Source organism: Podarcis gaigeae, assembly GCF_964106915.1.
Source record: "Podarcis gaigeae genome assembly, chromosome: 3".
NCBI lineage: Eukaryota > Metazoa > Chordata > Lepidosauria > Squamata > Lacertidae > Podarcis > Podarcis gaigeae.
The window spans coordinates 63,184,372-63,203,859 of record NC_139680.1 but is presented as its reverse complement, the minus strand read 5'-3'; the positions used below and the strand labels follow the sequence as shown (position 1 = coordinate 63,203,859).

Genomic DNA, 19,488 nt, shown 5'->3' with positions numbered 1-19,488 from the left:
TCTTGAACACCATTCCTGTAAGCAGCAACACAGAAGTATTAACTTAAATATTAAACCAAGTTTTGAAAGTCTAATTGTTATAATGATAGCAGACAAAAGTGACTAGTAAAGAGATTTTACTATAGAGGAGTTTGCCCATCTTAACAAATGCCTGCAACACTTCCATAGGAGAAAATATTACAGCAGTTTTATTTCAGTGGTACCCAAAAATTATTTTGGATGTAACCAGATGCCGATAAGTGACTATATCTGAATTCAAAAAGTCATTATCTCAAACTTTGCTGTTGTCAGGCTGAAGACAGAAGTTCCAAAAGGTGTCAGCAAAGAGTATGGTAGCTGAGTGTCCTTAACAAGAAGCAATTGTTTTTCATTATGACAGCTTGAGCCCTTGAATATTCTGTTTCAGGTTGAGCAGCTCTTTCTCTTGCCTCGTCTTCTCTTGCTTGAAGGCCAATCTGTTTGCTTTCTTCTCCATTCTGCGTTCCTACACAGATAAACCATTTATTTACATTTCAACAAAGAAGTTCCCAAAGCAGTTTCCTTAATAAAATAGTATGCAGCCTCTGCAGCCCCTCGCATGCTCTCCAGTCATCTGTGGAAGACCCTCCAACCCTCCCAAACAGTTTTTGAGGGATGTGCAGGGAGAAGGAGGCACGCGAAGTCCCTTCCAGAACAGAAATCCATTCTGTTTGTGCACAGGCAGCATTGGATACAACCCAAATGCACCCTCCGCAAGCTTTGGAGGGCACCACATTGGCTATTCCATGCTACAAATGCTGCAGAAACGCATCTCATTTAAAAAGCTAGTTTATTTCTATTGTTATCACAAGTAACATGTAGAGAGTTCAGAATGAAGTGACCGATTTACCAATCCTTTCAACTATATACATGCCAGTTTTTGGGTTCTTTCTGGGCTGCACTTTTAAATTTATTGTACTGGTCACAAAGAATACAAAGATTCTTGCAAGCAGCCAACTGCTATGAGCAAAGATCTGTAAAAAATTAGCATAAATCCAATACTGGTATTAGCAATTGAAATGGAACAAAGGAACTTCTGCCCCCTCCTAAACCCATACAGAGAAACACCATTAGAACAAAGCAGCATCTTTTCCCAATCAGATAAAGATTAACAATTGATAAGGATCTAATATAGAGCACAATAGTGTCACCTTCTGATTAAGTTACATTTACCTACTCCCTTCTGAGTAGGTGATCACCTTCTGATCAGGACCAGTGTCACTGTGGTGCCCAGTGTACATTGCCCTCTGCACCCTTTATTTCATAACAACAATTTAGCATATTGTAAAAGGACAGAAGTCAAAAGACATATATGCTGCAGAAATACGCCTGCATACACCTAATATGGTCTCAGTCTGTTGGTGCTTATCTATGGGAGACAACCTGGAAACAGTGAAGTTACCTGGGTTCATGTTCAAAAGTTAGGATGTAAATGGCTCTGGTTCAAGTTAAAACTGACCAACTACTTTAGTGAAAGTGACAATCAGACAAATGCACATTTCAGTATTTGCTGAAAAAAGTGAAAGAAGCCTACCTTTCTTTCTTCTTTAATAGCTTGTTTTCTAGCTTTCCGATCTTCTTTACTCTCGTTTTTGCATCGTGGTTGTGTGGCTACTCTCGGCAGGTCACTGTCGTTAATCATTTCCATGCGTTCGGCCTGCTTAGCTGTAAGTCCTCTTCCGGGCAAAACACCCAGAGGGATTCCTGTCTTACTTGACACTTCAATCGGTTTGGGCTGAAAAGTAAATACATACAAACAAACTAACAAATGTGGTTTTTCCCCCCCACCCCTTGCTATACTTTTTCATGTCATGTATAAGCCAGCAATAACACTGTGGCTTTCTTCCCCAATCAGCCCAGTCCAAAGTTCATTGCAGCAGAACCTATAGGCCCTAAGTGTCAAATCAATGCTCAGTCAAAGCAGAATTTATAACCTTGCTTGGGGGGCAGGAATGTCTGTTTGGCTATGATTAAATAATAATAAAAATGTATTCTTGTTCTGTTGCAATATTTATTAAATGGCTTCCTTATACTTGTTGAAAATCTTTGGCAGATTACATAGAAATTACTTGAAACTGTGCATGCATGTTTAGTATTTAAAGCAGAGAATAGTGATAATTTTTTAGCTTCCGATTTCCAGGTAAAACAAGTTACTAAGAACTTGTTTTCTGTGAGAGCAATAAATGCAAAAATATTTAATACTGCTGAAAGGAAGAGAGAAAAGACACCAACCAGTCTATGCTGGATCACTTTTGAGTAATGACAAACAGGTCTGAAGAACACTTACAATTATCCCAAAACATGTAAGCTTATGACCACACATGCTACTGGGATAGGGAACCAAAGAACTACACAACCAGTTATGACCCAGAGACAATCATCTACACAACCCAGAGACAATCATTTTCCATGCCACATGGCTTTTAATTTCAAAAGCCATTTTCAAGATGGTAAGGCTTGCTATTTTATTTTTCCTTTAAAGCAAAAAAATCACACTAGGCATGCTGAAATTCTTGGATGTGCCTATTATTGGTCAAAATTCTTAAAATGATATAAAATAGAAACTTCAATTTACCTTTTGTGGAACCTCAATAAGTTTTGGATGATTGTATAAGTTTGAATAGGTACCTTAAGGAGAAAAAAAGAGACACAAGTTTGAGTAATCAATCAGTTACTGCCCCAGTTATGATTTTAAAACTTTTGTTATAGACCAAACTATTAATAATTTCTTATTCATTGGCCTTTTTCGTTAATAGTTACTGTGTGTGCTAGTTTGACACACAAAAGCAGCAGTATAATCCCTGCATTTTTTAGCCATTGGGGGGAAAAAACATGTAGCTCTAGACACTAACTCAGAATGGATTCGCAATCCCACTTTTCTTTGGGTTCTTCAATAACCAAAGGTGCAATTTCTTCTGTCTCATCTTCTTCCTCACTGGGGAGCAGCTTTGAATCTTCTTTGATTTCGAGACCTTCATGTTTGACACAGCTTTTGGAGAAAAATAAAAGATTCATGAAGGCATATTAAAAACATTTTAAATTTAAATTTAAAACTGCCTCTAGCTGCTTTTCCATTGATCAGTATCCCTTAGAGCAGCGGTGGCTAATTTATGCTCTCCACACTTTGTTTGGACACCAGAATTCATCAGCCAGCATGGTCAATGGCCAGGGATAACGCAAGTTGCAATCTGGCAACAACTGGTATGGCAGAAAATGGTGGATATACATTATGTTTTTGAAAGGTGTAATTTGGCAAAGGAGTTCCCCTTAATTGTGCATCACAATAAAATACATTTTTTTTGCACAGTATCAGCAGGCATTCCAACTGCAAAAAAGCTAAATATTTTTCTCTTAATACAGCCTATGTTGTTTGCGGCATACCCAGTTGTATATAATTAAAGGTATTTATTTATTTTTCATAAAATGTATATACTGAATGTTAAACCCTGCTGAAGTACATTCCCTCCTCCTTTTCCTTCAATCAGATACTTGACAGGACATCACAATTGCCTCTTCTGAATCTGACACACACTTTATAATTGCTGCTAGAGGCAGAGAATGTTGATTATCTTGCGTCAATATGAAGTAAATATCAATACATGCGTCAAGCCAAACATTTTGCCATCAAAAGCTATATATTTAAAAGACTTTGGCTTTCTTCTTCTAACATAGCAATTGATCATCGGTAACAGCAGTCAAGCATGAATATAAACAAGAGATCCAACTGAGCTCTTCCCCCATGAACCAGATAAATCACAACCAAATCAAACAATTAGAGGAAATATAGTGTTTTTCATGACAATGCCTTTAAATAAAAATTATTCAGCTTTCAATGTAGTCTCTGGAAATTAATCAGTAAATAGAATACATAAACACTAAACCAGCAAAGACGCTTCCCTTCCTAGCATAAAATGGGAAAGCTGAAGCTGGGAGCTAAGGCTATCTATGTGAGTCGTCATCTTTGGACTCGGAACATCCCCTCCCCAGGAGGCTTCCCTAGTGCTCATGCAACTGTCCTTTTCGTGCTACACAATGGCCTTTTGATTAGCCTTTTAAAATAATTTCATTTTTTTTAAATGGCCTTTTAATGTTTTGATTGTAGCTTGTGTCCAACATTTGTAAATCACCCTGATGTCGAAGGGTTCTATAGAAATTCTTTTAATTCACACCAAGAAATCAGACAGCTGGGACATTCTACGTACTTCTTTGCCTTCTCTCTGTAGTAGTCATTCAAGACTTCCTGTAACCGCGTACTGTCACTGTGAATGAAACCTTCCAATTCGGCATTATCCAGTGCTCCAATTTCATCATCGTCAAACTGCTCAAAGAACTAAACAAAAAACACAACACTCAATATGAACGTATCTGGAACTAATTATATAACTACAGTCACAAATCTAAACCGCACAGGGAGAGGAATTAGAGTTTTGAAAACAATTGTTTTCATCCTCCTAATTTCTTTCTCCTTTATGTAAAAACTAATACAAATTTATTTGCTACAGTGCTGATTGACAATAACATATCTATGGTTAAGAATAAATGTTACTCGATATTGAACAAAAATATGTAAGGTACATATTACAGTGTATGATTGTTTAGCAGTCTTTCTATCATTGGATAAATAATAAGTAGCCATTTAAACAGGGCTTTGATCTGCCTGTATCAGAATCAGAGTTTGAGTGGGGGAATATTTGCCAAAAACCCTTTAAGCGTCACCAGAATCATTACCGTTAGGTTACCTCACCTTCTCAAATCTCTCATCCAAAAGGCTCAGCTGTTCATTCCTTCTCATTACTGAAGAAGTCATGGAGTATTCTGTGAAACGGCTCTTGGTCTCTTCTTGCATGAAAAGAAATTCTTTCATTTCTCCTTTAATCTCACTGTCATCTGACAAAGGACCATCCGAATCCACATCACTCTGGGTGCCTTCTCCATCCTCTTCCTCCACGTCCTCCCATTCATCTTCATCTCCAGACTCCCTAGGAAGAGCAGCCAAAAAGAAAAAGAAACCCAGCTATCTCATTTTTAAAAAAAGAAGTCGTAAATAATTTCTATCTTGCTCTTTAGCCAAAATGGCTCCCAGGATGGCATTTGAAACAGAGGTAGAAAGGCTTCCAATAAAAAGTCAAAGCATAGAAGGAAAGGAGATGGGAAAGGAGGTTGAAAAGCAAACTCTGACAGTTTTTATAACCACATGTAAACATAGCTTGATGGAATGGCTGCTGTAAGGCAACAGCAGAGGGGAAGGGGGTTGAAGCCACTTGTTTTCTCTGCAGCTGCAATTGATTATTATTGTCTAGAAGGCTGTCAGGGGCCGGCAGCAAACATATATGACTGCCTCGCCACTATGGAAAGTAAACACAGGTGGGTCAGAGGTGACGATGGGCAGAACTTGTGGGTGCCTATGCTTCTTCTGGCAGCATAGAACAAGGCAGACAGGTGGGAAAAGAGAGTCAGCTGCAGCAGCATTGCTTCTAGAAGGCACTCTATTTCCATTTGCCTCAGGGTCATAGGCAATGATAGACTGCCACTGTGAGAAACAGTAAGGAGAGGACAGGATAGTTGGGCAAACTTTATAGAGAGAAGAAGCTACAGAGATTTGAGAAACAATGTAAGTGGTTGGGGGAGGATGAAGCTGAACTCTGAATGTATTGTTTGTTTTGCCAGAAGCCCTAAGAATGAGAAGTGTCTTAAGCCTTCCTTGGTAAAGAAATAAAGTGCTCAATAGGTCTACCCTAAATTGAAAGTGGTACACTTGAGCTTCTGATGGATCTCTATCAGGCTGCTGCTCTTCCTCCTCACCTCATTTCTTTTCGGACCTCTTGTCTAACCAGGTCATAGGTCATTACTTTTCTTATTTTACAGTTAAATAGCTGATGAGGTGCTGATTTTCAGAAACTGAAAAGTGTCTATATGAAAAGGAGCATGAAGATAGTTCCTTAGCGACGTTTTGCCCAGCGGCAAAACACAAAACAAAGAACAGAAAGGCAACGAAGGACAGTAATACTTTTCCATTCCATTACCAACAAGCTTCCTTTTCCTGCTCTGTGCTTCCTTGATTATTAGCCCTTAAAATGAAGTCATCATCAAGAAGATTATCAGGATTGTCGAAATCAAAGTCATCGTCAAGTGCCGCAACAATGTCAGGATCAAAATCCAGCCTAGGCCCTAATGATAGATAAAATAACACCTTATAAACGAGTTATGACAAGCCATTTCTCAGAAAGTGTCAGAGCCAAACAGCCAGTTTGCTGTAAACACTAGTCTTTAGCCAAGCATAGAAAACCATTCATTGTGGCTGTTCCCTTTATAGAATCCCCTTCTATGGCAGACTCAAACCTGAGTACCTTTTAGAAGTGTTGCAAGACCCCCCACTTGAATGGGAAGGCTTTTGGGGCCCAGAGCTAATTTAGAAAAGGGTGAGGAAAATTAGATTAATTAATTTTTACTGTGTTCTATGAGAGGAGTTGTGTTATAGCATCTGCTTTTGTTTTCAAATTACTATTTTTTAAAAAAATTCAATAAGTGATTTTGCTATATTTAAACAGGCTGCTGCCAAATTCTTTTAAAAATACAAAGAAAGCTGATGAAATGGTTATTAGTACACAACTTAAAAAAACAAACAGACAAACCCAAAACTAGCCTGCTTTTCAGGGTAAGTAATTTATGGTAGAACTTTATTCTCATACAGTTTACAAGAGTTTTTCCCCTGCTGTCTGTGGACAAATGCCGGCTCCCTCGGCCTGAAGCAAGGTGAGCGCTGCACCCAATAGTCACCTTTGACTTTTTACCTTTTACCTATTCCCCACCACACGTGAATAGAAGAATGAGTATGATAGCCAACTTGAGGTGGAAACAACACACATATAAAAAATGTTCTGACAGTGCTTTTTTTAAAGGTTTTTTTAAATAAAAAAATACATTGAATTTTCCACAAGGCTCACCATTGCCATCTAGTGTCACATTGTATATTGCACTTAAACCACACTTAAAATGTTTTATTTGCAGCTGTATAGCTGAGTCCTAAGTCAGACTTTGAGTTCATCCACTAAAATCAATGGACAAGTCCAATGATCTCAATGGGTCTATTCTGAGTATTTACAAAACTGAAATAAAAGTTGTGTCCTTTTCCCTGTTTCCAGAAGACTTACTTCCAGCATGGTAGAACAATGCATCTTGCAAAAACATTTATCTGTTCTGCATAATTGATGCTAATTTGATTTTGAATGAAGAATAAAGAGATCTAGGCAATCCCAAAGCACATAGAAAATAGTTTCACCTCCTATTTTCTATTAGATTACATAGTGATGCTGCTGCTGCTCATATAGAAATTCTGCAACAAAAGTATTCTGTAATAATAGATGCTATGACAAAGAGACAGCTTAAGCTTATACTTTGATAGTCACTTTCTAGAGAGTAGCCTCCATTTAACATAGTATATCTTCTTAGTAAATATGAACCAGACTGCAGTGTAAATTTAGTACCTGAAATGGGAGCAGCTTTGTTTAACAATCCCACATCCTCTTCAAATTCTGATGCAAACACTGATGAGGGCAAGTTAATGGTGGGGGCCTAAAAAGCAAAAAGAACAAAACAGAGGTCATTTCCCCCCCTAAAAAATTACTCAAGACACAAAAACCACTGAATATTATTACTGTTTTTAAAAAATATTTGCCTGTTCTGAAATTGGAGACACAGCACATGTATGTTCATTCCCCCCCCCCCTTAGTGGACTAGTATCTGTAAGAATTTCTTCTACAGAGGCTTCTCTGGAGTGCAAGTTGACAAGCAAGGCTGCTGGAATCCTAAATCCTGCTTATAAGTAACTTCTTGAAAATGCCCCCCCTTTTTTTTGTAGATGCACAAACTATGATGTTATGGCAGTATGTTCCATCACCACTAGCCAACTTGTTAATTGATACGTGTTTGGTAAAAATCTTCCCTCCACACCTCTAATCCTTCCAAATGGCCCCCAAAGAGACATACAGCTACAATCTCATAGGTTGAAAGGGGCTTCTATAAATCTGCTTGATAGAAACTGAATTTAAAAATTACAAAACTTTATCATTTGTGTTATTAGCTACTATTATTAGACTTATTCACACCAATAGTAGTTAAAAAGCCATGTTAGTCCATTGTAACAAAATTCACAGAATCAATCAGTGAAAGAGGCAGTTGCATTTTTGTTCTCATTGCTACGGTACATTGCTTTTGAGCGTAGTTCTTTGTGGCAAGGCTGATTACAAAATAAACTGATGATAATACTTAGTAACATTTATATTCTGAGAGAAACGTGTGGCTGAGGTTATAATGTAACCCAAAAGACCAGAAGCCTAGCTCTGTGACTTTGTGATGGTCACAAAACACTTATGGCTGCCTTAGTAACAGTTGCTAAGGAGGGAGGTTTCACGATGACTGTCTGAAAATGACTAGTGGGAGAAGCTCCCTTTGTTTATAGATGGACCAGGTGTAGACTAAAATGCAATTTGCTTTCATCAAGGGGTCCACAAATTCAACTGCCCATTAGAATTTGTTCATGTAGAATCACTGACTAGTCCCTGAAAGAAGACAGACAGGTCAGGCTTCCCTGACAGGGGCAAGGACACAAGTAGTCAGAAGGCTCTGGCTGGAGGGAGAACAAAAGGCCAATCTGTCAGCTGGCTGCCAACTAGAGGAGAGCAGAGCTCAGCTTGGAAAAAGTAATGCTGGCAGTCTGTGAGAAAACTGTGAGAAAACTGCTGGGAAATGAACTGGCAGCTGGGGAGAGCATGAAGGCATGCTCTGAGGTAGTGGTGAAGCTTCAAGTAGGCACCAAAATCCAGAACCAGAGGGTTTCAAGATGAGCTCTTGACCAGAGGGTGGATTTCAGCAAACATCTGAACTATTCTAGAAGTCAATAGGAAGAAGTCTGCTGCTCAGCATCAGTTCCTCCTTATGGCTGCCCGGTGTGAAGGTCAAGCAAATTGGGTCCCAGGGAAAAACTACTGGGGGCTTATCTGGCTGCAAAAAACCCTCTTAGATGTTAGGAACTGTAGCAGCAGATACCCTGGTTAACTGCAAACTGTACACTTAAGAAATTGCATCCTACCACCTGAAATGCAACACTTTTTTATGTAAATAATTCACTTAACAATAAAATCAAGTTTGTTCATCTGCCTCTAGTTGTGTTGTCAATCCCATGTCTATGTCACAGGAAGCAGGCTCCTGGGTTTCTTCAAGACATAGAGGATTTATTTTGGTGGCAGTGGTTAAAGGTTTTATAGTGAATGCAACATTCGTTAAGGCCTGCCTGAGAACTTTATTAGGTATTAAGGTAGGAAGTTTCATAGGCTGAAGCCTCAAAGATTTCAAAAACAACAACATAGGTGTGATAAACGGCCGCAATGTTTCATCACAACATTTATTAGAAGTTTTCAGAATACTTTATTTAATAATTTCAATCCTGCCTTTAATTTTTTTAAAAAAAAAACACGACGTCTTTGCTGAATATCCTTATGAGAGTACCATGACAAGTACATTGTGTACTTACTGGAATTTGCTGAATTTCCTCGTGTACCTCTCCTTCTGTGGTCACAACAATCCTGCCTTGTTGACTGGGTATGCTTGATGGAACGAGCTCAGAAGGTCCAGAAGCTTCTTTGAGATGTTGCAGGTAGTCATAATCATCATCAAAGAATACTCCATATTTCCTCTGTTCCTCTCTTCTTTTTTCATCAACCCCCTAAAGGTTTTTTTTTGAGGGAGAGGTCCCAAATTTATTTATTTGTGTAATAATTCCAGTTATGAATCACTTCCTATGAAACATTTCAAAGCAGTTTATCAATAAAAGCATCTGCCCAGTATTTTTGCTGAACATAGATTAAAGGTAAAGGGACCCCTGACCATTAGGTCCAGTCATGGCCGACTCTGGGGTTGTGGCGCTCATCTCGCTTTATTGGCCGAGGGAGCCGGCGTACAGCTTCCGGGTCATGTGGCCAGCATGACTAAGCCGCTTCTGGCGAACCAGAGCAGCACACTGAAACGCCGTTTACCTTCCTGCCGGAGCGGTACCTATTTATCTATTTGCACTTTTGACATGCTTTCGAACTGCTAGGTTGGCAGAAGCAGGGTAGCAACGTCGTGGACAGCTCACCCCGTCGTGGGGATTTGAACCGCCGACCTTCTGATGGGCAAGTCCTAGGCTCTGTGGTTTAACCCACAGCGCCACCTGCATCCCTGAACATAGATTACGAGGAAGCAAATATTTCAGGGAGAAAGCAGGCACTTTGGATACAGTAACTTTCTAAACACTTTTTATGAAGTGTGTGAACACAGATTTTAGCATTCCCTCACCTCCAAGTAGCCCAATTAGATTTTTCTTTGAACTATACTTCCTTGAAAACTACAGAGTGTAGTATGTATGCCACATGGTTCAAAATGCAAAAATTGTAATGCAAATAAGTGCTAGGGAATTATTACACATTATTACAAACCCCAAAACTTCAAGGCTGAAATAATTTCTGGCTCAATCCTCTGAAAAGTAAAAGCTCAGCCACTTTCCTACAACACTGTATTTTATAACCACCTTCTGTGCAGGTAACAGAACTCTCTGGGGTGCAGTGTCATCTGCTGCCAAGGGGTCCCTCTGGCTTCTGTGTACTAAATGAAAGGTTACGGCTTTTTTCTTTTCTATGAAGGGTTTCTTCCGCCTGTGAGGCTGCAAAACAAAGTAAGGATACTTAAGAATGATCCATAATTGACAATTTTTCTGCCTAACTATACGGACCGCTTCTGACTGAAACTTCCAATAACTTTTACAACTATCTGAAATTGAAAAGCAAAGCAAATTAGTCAAAAGTTGTTTGGATTATAGGCTTACCCACTGATCTGGTGCCTGGAGACACACATGCACTTGGCACCCGCATGATATCATTTCCTTGCTGGCTTGAAATAAGCATTCTGCTGTAGTCAAGAGATTAGGCTGTGGTGTGTGCTTGGCTGCATGGAGTATGTGTGTGGTACCCAGGAAAGTTTTGCTGGTTTTCAAAACTGACAATCCCTAGGTTAACAAACACACACTTGCAGCAACCAACATTTATGCACTTGTTTTATGTCTCTGACATGGGCTTACAGATCTCAGCTTCTTGTAGGAGAGATCCTGAGTGTTCCAAATACCTTTTGCCTGGTGGGTAAGAAAGCCAGAGCAGGCCCAACCATGAGGCAGGGTGAGGTGGCTGCCTCAGGTGGCAACCCCCAAGGGGCAGCATACCCGTTCCACCAACCAGCTTTGTTGCTGGTCTCTCCGCTGGGTCAACAAGAGGGGAGGCAAGGTGTTCTGCCATCCAGCACTGCCACCAGGCAGGGTTGAGATCTCCCCGTCTGGTGGTGTGGCAGGAGAAGCCGGTGCAAAACTTATCTGCTGGGTAGGAGCAGGGGATCTGGAATCTCACCCTGCTGCTTGGCGGGTGAGACTCTGCAAGGGCTCCTCAAGGAGAAACAGAGCTCTTACGCTCCATCGTAAGGGTGGCAGTGGCGCATTTCACCTCAGGTGCCGAAACGCCTTGGGATACCCATAAGGAAAGCAAAACAAATGTTTCTTTGTTTGTTGTGCAAACAAATATCAAGATTACAAAAGTGATATTTGAGAGACCTTGGCTGCCTACACGGCATGCATTTAAAGCACATCTCCCCAGGAATTTTTGTGAAGTGTAGTTTTGCTGGGAATTGTAGCATGTTGAGGGTAAGCTACAGCTCCCAGAGATGAGGAGAAATGCACTTCAAACGTATGGCGCGTATGCAGCCCGTGCCATCTGCCTCCATTTCTGCCCCACTGTTCTGCCTACTCAATCCCCCCCCCCCCACAACTGCTAAGAAAAGGCCACTGTGGCCTTAGGTCTCCAGCCCCGTCCCGGCAGGGAAGAGGCCGGAGGAACAACAACAGAACTTCTCCCGAGGCTGCCAGCGCGACCCCGCGAGGAGGAGCGTCATCCTCAGAGCGCGCACGCAGGCTCCTCCTCCTCAAGCCGCCTTCACCTGCCCAGCCACCTACCATGGCGCGAGGACACGGACGTCGCCGTCGTCACCCACCGAACGTTCCAAGACCCCTCAGCACGCGACTTTTTAAAAACCAGCACAGCAGCTGCCCGTGCCCACTCCGTTTCACGTGCTTCCGGCTCCGGCGTCGCTCTGGTTTCCCTTCTCTATGGCGTCCGTTCGTCCGCCATCGTTAGAACATACCAATTCATACTAGGCTGCTCGGAAAGAGGGGAGCAGTGGGAGAACACACTCTATTTCTACTTCATTTGAATAGCACTAATGTAGAAATACTTATCGTTAAGAGAAAAAGTTGCCGTGTCTGCTATTGTACGAAGTTACACGGAGTAAAAAAACAAAAAACCACCCCCGGCAAAAGAGTTCAATGGTGTTGACCCTATCTGCCAGGCGGAAGTGCTGGTGGGAAACGGAGCGGCACTGGAGCTCTGGTACAAATTGAAATGCCCCACTCTTGGCCGTGAGTCTCTATGGTCTCAAAGTGATGTCTTTCTATCCCACGGCATCTCAGTGGTGAAACCTCAGCTTATTGGGAGATCTGTGTGCCTGAAGTAATAGGGGCAAATGAATGTATACTGTGGTTGTATGTACAGTATACGGAAAGCACCAATGTGTACTGCAATGGCGTGTGACTTCATTTTTGCGGCATCATCTTTCGTGTGCTACAATGCTACAATCTATTTTATCTTAGGGGCGATTCGAACCTTTCTTTCACCAGAGAGAACTCAGGGACAGGGTAACACATTTTAGCCCCCCACCCCCACCATTGCAGAAATTAGGATATATTTATTTCTGCCTTTCCTTCTTGTTTGCTTAAATTAAAGTGACAGCTCAGGAACTGTCTTTTTTTGCTTTTATTGCTGTGTCAGGAGCTTTATTTATTGATGTATGTATGTATGTATGTATGTATGTAAATTCTGTAAATAAATGCTTGATGCACAATCATGTCAAGGCAATGTATAATAAAAACAGGAACACGGACACACATACACACAAATCCATCGATACATTTTTTTAAAAAACAACACTAAAACAATGCAAAATAGACACTCCTGGCAAAGACCCATTTACCCAGCTGGGAAAGCCTGTGTGAACAAAAATCTTACCTGTTGTTTCTTGACAGGAATGCTATTCCGCAGAACAGGGGCAGCCACACTGAAAGCAGTGCTCCAGATTAATGTGGGGCAGGCTTCTGAGATCTTTGGAACTTGCAGAAGAAACTCCTTCAGAATACAGTGATCTATTATTCTACTGGGCATTTAAGGGGTAGGGTCTGTCAAATAACCTGATTCTGAGCTGTATAGAGCCTTAATTGTTAGTACCAACACACTGAACTTGGCCTAGTAGCAAATTGGCAATAAGAGCCTATCCCCCAAGCAAGGTGATTTGTGGTAGTTTTCCCCAAGCAACCTGTCATGATCTGAAAGTTGATGAGCGGAACAAAGTACTGTAATTAAGGCGCTCACATTGTTTCTCAAACTTGAGCCTCCAGTTGATGTTGGACTGAAACTCCCATCATCCCTAGCTCACTTCATAAGAAACAATTGGGGCAGAAGCTGCCAAGAGGAAGGTTCTAATTAAAGGTGCAGATGACCTCTGTTAAGTGGAACTTCTCAGTAAACATAAAAGATCTTGGGTAAGGGAACAGGCATTGCTAGGTTATATAGCTCAATTTAAGTCCTTAATTAAACCACTGTTTTAATTCCACTTCTAGCCAATGGCAGAAGAAAACATTTCCTCAGCCGTGTAGTAGCAAGGATTTTTTCGGGGGGGGGGGGCAGAATCAACATGATTGGTCAGTTAGTTATTTTTATTGTTTAACTTGATTGGGAGGGTGCAGCTGCCTACCTGCCCACACCCATGGCCCTCTCCATGGGAACAGAACAATACTGATTATTTTTCTTTGCTATGTCAGGCATTCAGATGTTTCATTAGGTTATTAGTAGTTGTTAGCAATATCCCTGTGCACCTACCCAACATTTAGAAACTATGTGTATTTCAATATGATAAGACTGGGAAATACAATTATTTTTTATTTTGGAGTTGTGGGGAATACAGCCCACTACACTTAATGCAAATGTAAATGTATTAGTAATGAACATGATACAATATTACCAGCTTAACTGTGTGTCCACTCTTTAAAGATTTCTGGCTGCGATCCCACATAAACTTACTTGTTTGAGCCTTTGAGCTCAGTGGGGCTTAAGTCAGAGTACACACAAACCGGACTGCACTGTTGGACATTCTTAACTTTTATAACTAAAGCTAACCCAGAAGAATACAATACAAGTGTTGAGGTAAAAAATAATAATTAAGTGACAGAGACCATTTATTGCCTGAAAAAAATACATATCTTTTATAATTAAGAACTAAACAGGGCACATAGACAAAAATAAATTGTAGTATGTACATACATTAAAAAGGATAAATAGCATATATATATATATATATTGTAATACTGCAATACATGCCGTTGTGTATTTCAGGCCCAGAAGTTTCACCGTGTACATTAAAAGGATAAATAAGTGCTAATATAAGACAATTTTTAGTGTAAACAATGTCATAGGCTTATAATAAGCCAACATACTCAGGGCCAACATAATAAAGCACATATTGCCTCTCTCACCACCGTATACTATTTAAACTTAACTAAACATGTATTCACAAATACAATTACAAGATAGTATAAAAGTAGACAATTTGCTTTGCATTATTAACACACAACAAATACAGGCTGTAGGTTCCAAGGCCTTTCTATAATTTTCACAAGGTCCTTTATGGGGATGTTGTAGGGACACCTACGGAACAACCCTTCCCCACACAGGCACAGAGTCCACTGGCTGAGAGATCCCTGAAGGGCATGACAGAGCTCTGGTTTCACCCGTTTGGTACATGGATACATAGATATACCTTTTAGGGAATGGGAGATAAGAACATAAGACGAGCCGGCTGTGTCACAACAATGGCCCCTCAAGTACAACATCCTGTTCCCACAGTGGCCAACCAGATGCTTATGGCAAGTCCACAAGCAGGACCTGAGATCTGTATTCACTGTCCAGCCCTTTCCCCTCGACTTGATCAAGCAGGCTGGACAAAGATGTAAGAAATGTGCATAGGCAGCCTCATTCCTCAGACTGTCCTGACACAATGCCTGTGTACATTTGCTAAAAGAGGAGAAACAAGGCTCTGTTATGTGGAATAGGTTCTCCCAACCCCCCCATTTGCGGACACAGTGGTCACATAGGGAAGGGCCGTGTCCATACTAATATTCTCTGCACATAGTCCCAAACACAAAGGCAATGTAATACCCATATATTCTGTAGCCAGCAAATGATGTTGTCCATCAAAAAAAGTCTGCTCTTTCTGCCCTGGAATGGCCAACTACGAGAGTGCTGGCACACGGCAGTAGCATGAGGCTGTGCAATTTAGAGGGAAAGTCTTGGCAAGTGATGAACAGCTTCTAGGTCTTATACTATGTACTCTGATCCAAGAATCCGTTAATGTAGCTGAAGCTATAAAGATAAAAAATAGACCCAAACTACTTGTTAAACTGCTTTATTGTTCACTTTCATTTCTGTTTGGCTTCATAATTTGATTGTCAAGATTCGTAGCCTAAGCAAGGCTAGAAGTCAGCAATTCAGCCCCGACTTCAAAACCCAGATTTTTCAAAAGGCATTTCTATCTGCATCTTTTCATTACAATTTCACAAATTGTCCTTCCTCAACATGTTTCTCAAATTAGTACATGATTATGGAGGACCATGATTTTCCTTAAAAAAAAAATCTATGTTACAATCCTGGACATAGTTGCACGCTCAAAAGTTCTGACCTCCTTCTACTGCCCAGCTCTGCTCAAGATTGTAGCCTCAATGCACTTTTAAAAAGCATGACAGTCATATATTTTTTATTATTATTATTTAAAAGCCTATGAATCCAGCTAGGACTAATTACTGGCAAATTCACTGGCACTGCACTGTATTGTAAGCCCTGTTTATGAAGAGAGAACTTTATGTTCTCCACTTGGCTATGAAAAGTTGAGGATTCTGGAACAGTACACACAGAATTGCTCACATTCTTGGGTTTGCACTTTTAAGAAGTTATCCAATACCCCCATATAGCATTAGGTTAATTTCACCCTAACATTATTCTATTGGCTGACAGGTAGGGACTCTCTTCTGTCTGTTTCTAACCTACATGAAAGTGGATCCTGGCAACAATTAGCCTCACTTCTTTTTTTTTCTAGCCAAAAAAAGGTATAATTTACTCTGAATAAGATGACCTCAATACCATTTCCTCTCTTATTATGCAACTGCTTTCACATTCCTTCCAGGATCTCTCTTAGATTCATCACTTTTGTTAAATGTGGAGGCCACATTGTTCAATGACTTCAGGTTAAACTGCTGCAGACATTTCAGTTACAGGGCACTCTTGAGATGCTGCGCTCCCCCCATGTTGGTAGTTTGTGTGTGTCTGGATTGCAGGATATTTTCAAACACTTATGGACGGTGAAACCTGCAGTAGATAAAAAGAAAAATAAACCTTTATTTCAAATCTCTCTTCCTGTTCCTGGAGATTTAGCATGGGTCCAAATATCTGTAAAAGCCAAAACATTCAAATTCTGTTTTCTCTGTATATGACTTGAATCTGTATTTCAAGCGTGTTTAAGACTGAACTGAGCAACATGGATATAAAATGCCTGCTAAAATGTTCAAATCTCCATGACTGACAATGTAAACGCTTGCTTCTTGGCTCTCTGTGGGCTGCTGGATCTGGAATAACGTTCTAATAATTACAGAGATTGAAAGGATGAAAGTTGAATGGACATTTGTGGAAGACAGAAGGCTTAAAACTTGTGATTAATTTTGACCTCTTAAAACTGGGGGGAAGAGATGTTGATGGCAATCCTTTATTTAGATTACATTTAGAATGGTTTGGTAATCCTTTTTAATTTAACAGCAGGATGCCTTCCCACTTTGCCTATTACTTTAAATTAGGGGATTGGCAATTGCTTTGGAGATGGGGGGAAAAGTACTTTGCATTTCCTGTCTCTTACATACTAGAAATAGAGCTTTTTGCCTTGCTGCATGAGTTGAAAGAAAAGCAATGTTTAGGGAACAGGAGTTGCAAAAACCTTGTGCTTTGATCATGTCAGAAGCCACTCTCAGAAACACAGACAACATGGGCTTCTGTAATGCCTACATTTAAAGCAGTCCATCAGAGGAACCACTTTGTAAGGTATTTAGAATCTTCTCCTGTCTTTAGTACATTTTATGCATTTATTTGAGACATTTAGCACATAGTGACTCAGGATGTCCCACTGGAAAAACACCATTGAAAGCTACAGCAATGTGCAAAATTGTTCATGTGCCATGCTGAAAAGCAGCAGAATGAAGCTAGCATTCCAAAATGCAACTTGCCTACTACTGGTACAGAGTTACTGCTGAAGCCCTATGTGCTAAGAAGTACAGTCGTACCTTGGTTCTCGAATGCCTTGGTACTCATACGTTTTGGCTCCTGAACGCCACAAACCCAGAACTGTGTGTTCCGGTTTGCGAACGTTTTTCGGAAGCTGAACATCCGATTGAGGGCAGGAAGCTCCTGCAGCCAACCGGAAGCCGCGCCTTGGTTTTTGAGCGGTTTGGGGAGTCGAATGGACTTCTGGAATGAATTAAGTTCGAGAACCATGGTATGACTGTAATGGTGCACAGAGCACAGTTGGACAAGGCAGTACGGCAGGCCAGACATGATCAACTTCCCTCTTCATACTGGGCTCTGCTGTTGCTATATTCAAATAAGCTATTCATTCCAAAAAGATAACTGCAGCCAGAAATTTCTGAAGGGTTATCCCCAACCCAACGCAAGCCCTCCCCTGCCTCAGCTTTAAGTGAAGTTCGTATGTGCTACATCAGTGAAAGCAGAGGCAGGGTCAAAAAACTGTAGATAAATGCAAAGCTATAAAGCTGGCTTTTATTTGTCAGGAAAAGAAGTGAAACAAAGCAGATGAACTTTGTCAGGATGCTGATTGCTCATAAAATCATAAAAAAGTTATCCATGTTCCTGGTTGTGTGTAATAATTTCTGCTAAGACAAGGAGGACACTGTGCAGGTAGCCCATACCTCAGGCCCCATTTGTACCAAGCATTTGTACCAAGAAATCAAGGACTAGGCTGAGGTGCGGGTTTTTGCTTCATCAGGGCCAGATCTAGGAATCCTTCCACACTTAAAAGATCATTATTTTCAAACAATGGCAAATGACATACTTGCATGATGACCTTTTAAAACAAATGTCACCTGGCAGCCATATGTGGCAGGGTGTGAGGGACTCAATAAGCTGCTTTTCATGCCTACCTGAGACTTCACAAGGGTGGGTGTGTTCAAGCACCCGGCAGGCTATAACATATTGCTAATAGCCTGTGTTCAACAAGGTGAGCCACAGGTTGTAAACCTGGTATATAAGGAACCTAGTAAGGTATCAGAAAATATTGCTTCTGAAAATTGAAATACAATCTGGGTTGAACCCCCAAGTTTCCTTACCTTGTAAACTGCCGACTCTCTTCATGTACTTCCATTTCGGTGCTTTTAAATTCATTTAATTCTTTCCTTATTGCTGCCTAGTTTAAAAAACAAAGTATGAGATAAGACTGCACACACACACACACACACACACACACATATGCACACAATGTAATAATGTAATGAATATATATATTTTATGTAATGTATTCACCATTCTGGAAAGAGCAAAGTATTATTTTGTGTCTAGCCCATTTTTATGTCATAACATATACAGTTAAACTTCTGTTCTCTTCATATCTCAGTGCAACCCCATATTTAGGCAGTTTGAATATTATACCATGCAAAGTTGTACACCATGATGTTTTAAGTGTAGCTAAAAAGACAGACCCACCCCCTGAACTGACAGGTGAAATCCAATACCTAATCCAGAAAGAGACCCCCCAAACCCCACTTTAGATTTTACATCTATGGACTTGTTGCTGAATAGCTGCAATTCAGGGCTGCTTCACGTGTTCCACTTACATGGTAGTGCTTGATGATCTTGCTCTTATGTCAGTTCTTTTATAATACACAAATATTCATGTATATTAAAAAAAATGTGCGCCACTGTTCTGCTCTCACAACCTCAGCACACCTACATTCTTAGGTGTGTTTCACAAGACACAGGAAATGACATACAAGGCCCTGCTATGTTGTCTCAGCTCAAAGTCAATTTTTTCTTCCCATCTTCTTTATCTAAAACAGTATTTATGGTTCATAAGATAATTCCAATAGAAAATGGCTCTAACTACAAAAAGTGCTGGGAATAGAGGTCTTGCAGAGGTAGAAACAGAAAGCGAACCAGCCACCTGTTTAATGGGCATCCACAAAGTGATTATAGCAGAATACAGTTCTAGTCTAGTGGATGACTAATACTTCATGCACAG

General features: G+C 40.5%; 2 protein-coding genes across 5 annotated transcripts in view; both read right to left on the bottom strand.

Annotated features, from left to right (window-relative positions):
- Positions 1-99: 99 nt before the first annotated feature.
- LTV1 (LTV1 ribosome biogenesis factor) lies at positions 100-12,444 on the bottom strand. Its single transcript, XM_083731686.1, has 11 exons — positions 12,047-12,444; positions 10,583-10,714; positions 9,548-9,739; positions 7,503-7,590; positions 6,042-6,186; positions 4,763-4,997; positions 4,221-4,348; positions 2,871-3,007; positions 2,594-2,646; positions 1,553-1,753; positions 100-484 (listed from the first exon to the last, which is right to left on the bottom strand). The coding sequence occupies exons 1-11, from the start codon at positions 12,047-12,049 to the stop codon at positions 371-373; spliced, it is 1,428 nt and encodes a 475-aa protein (XP_083587812.1). The 5' UTR covers positions 12,050-12,444; the 3' UTR covers positions 100-370.
- Positions 12,445-14,340: 1,896 nt separating this feature from the next.
- Positions 14,341-19,488, bottom strand: part of PHACTR2 (phosphatase and actin regulator 2) — a 68,122-nt gene continuing 62,974 nt past the window's right edge. For all 4 annotated transcript variants that reach the window (XM_083731669.1, XM_083731671.1, XM_083731672.1 and 1 more), the window contains 2 exons: positions 18,581-18,657; positions 14,341-16,559 (listed from right to left, as the gene is read on the bottom strand). In XM_083731669.1, coding sequence (XP_083587795.1) covers positions 16,544-16,559; positions 18,581-18,657 — 93 coding nt within the window. In that variant the 3' untranslated portion in view covers positions 14,341-16,543. The remainder of the gene's footprint in view (positions 16,560-18,580; positions 18,658-19,488) is intronic.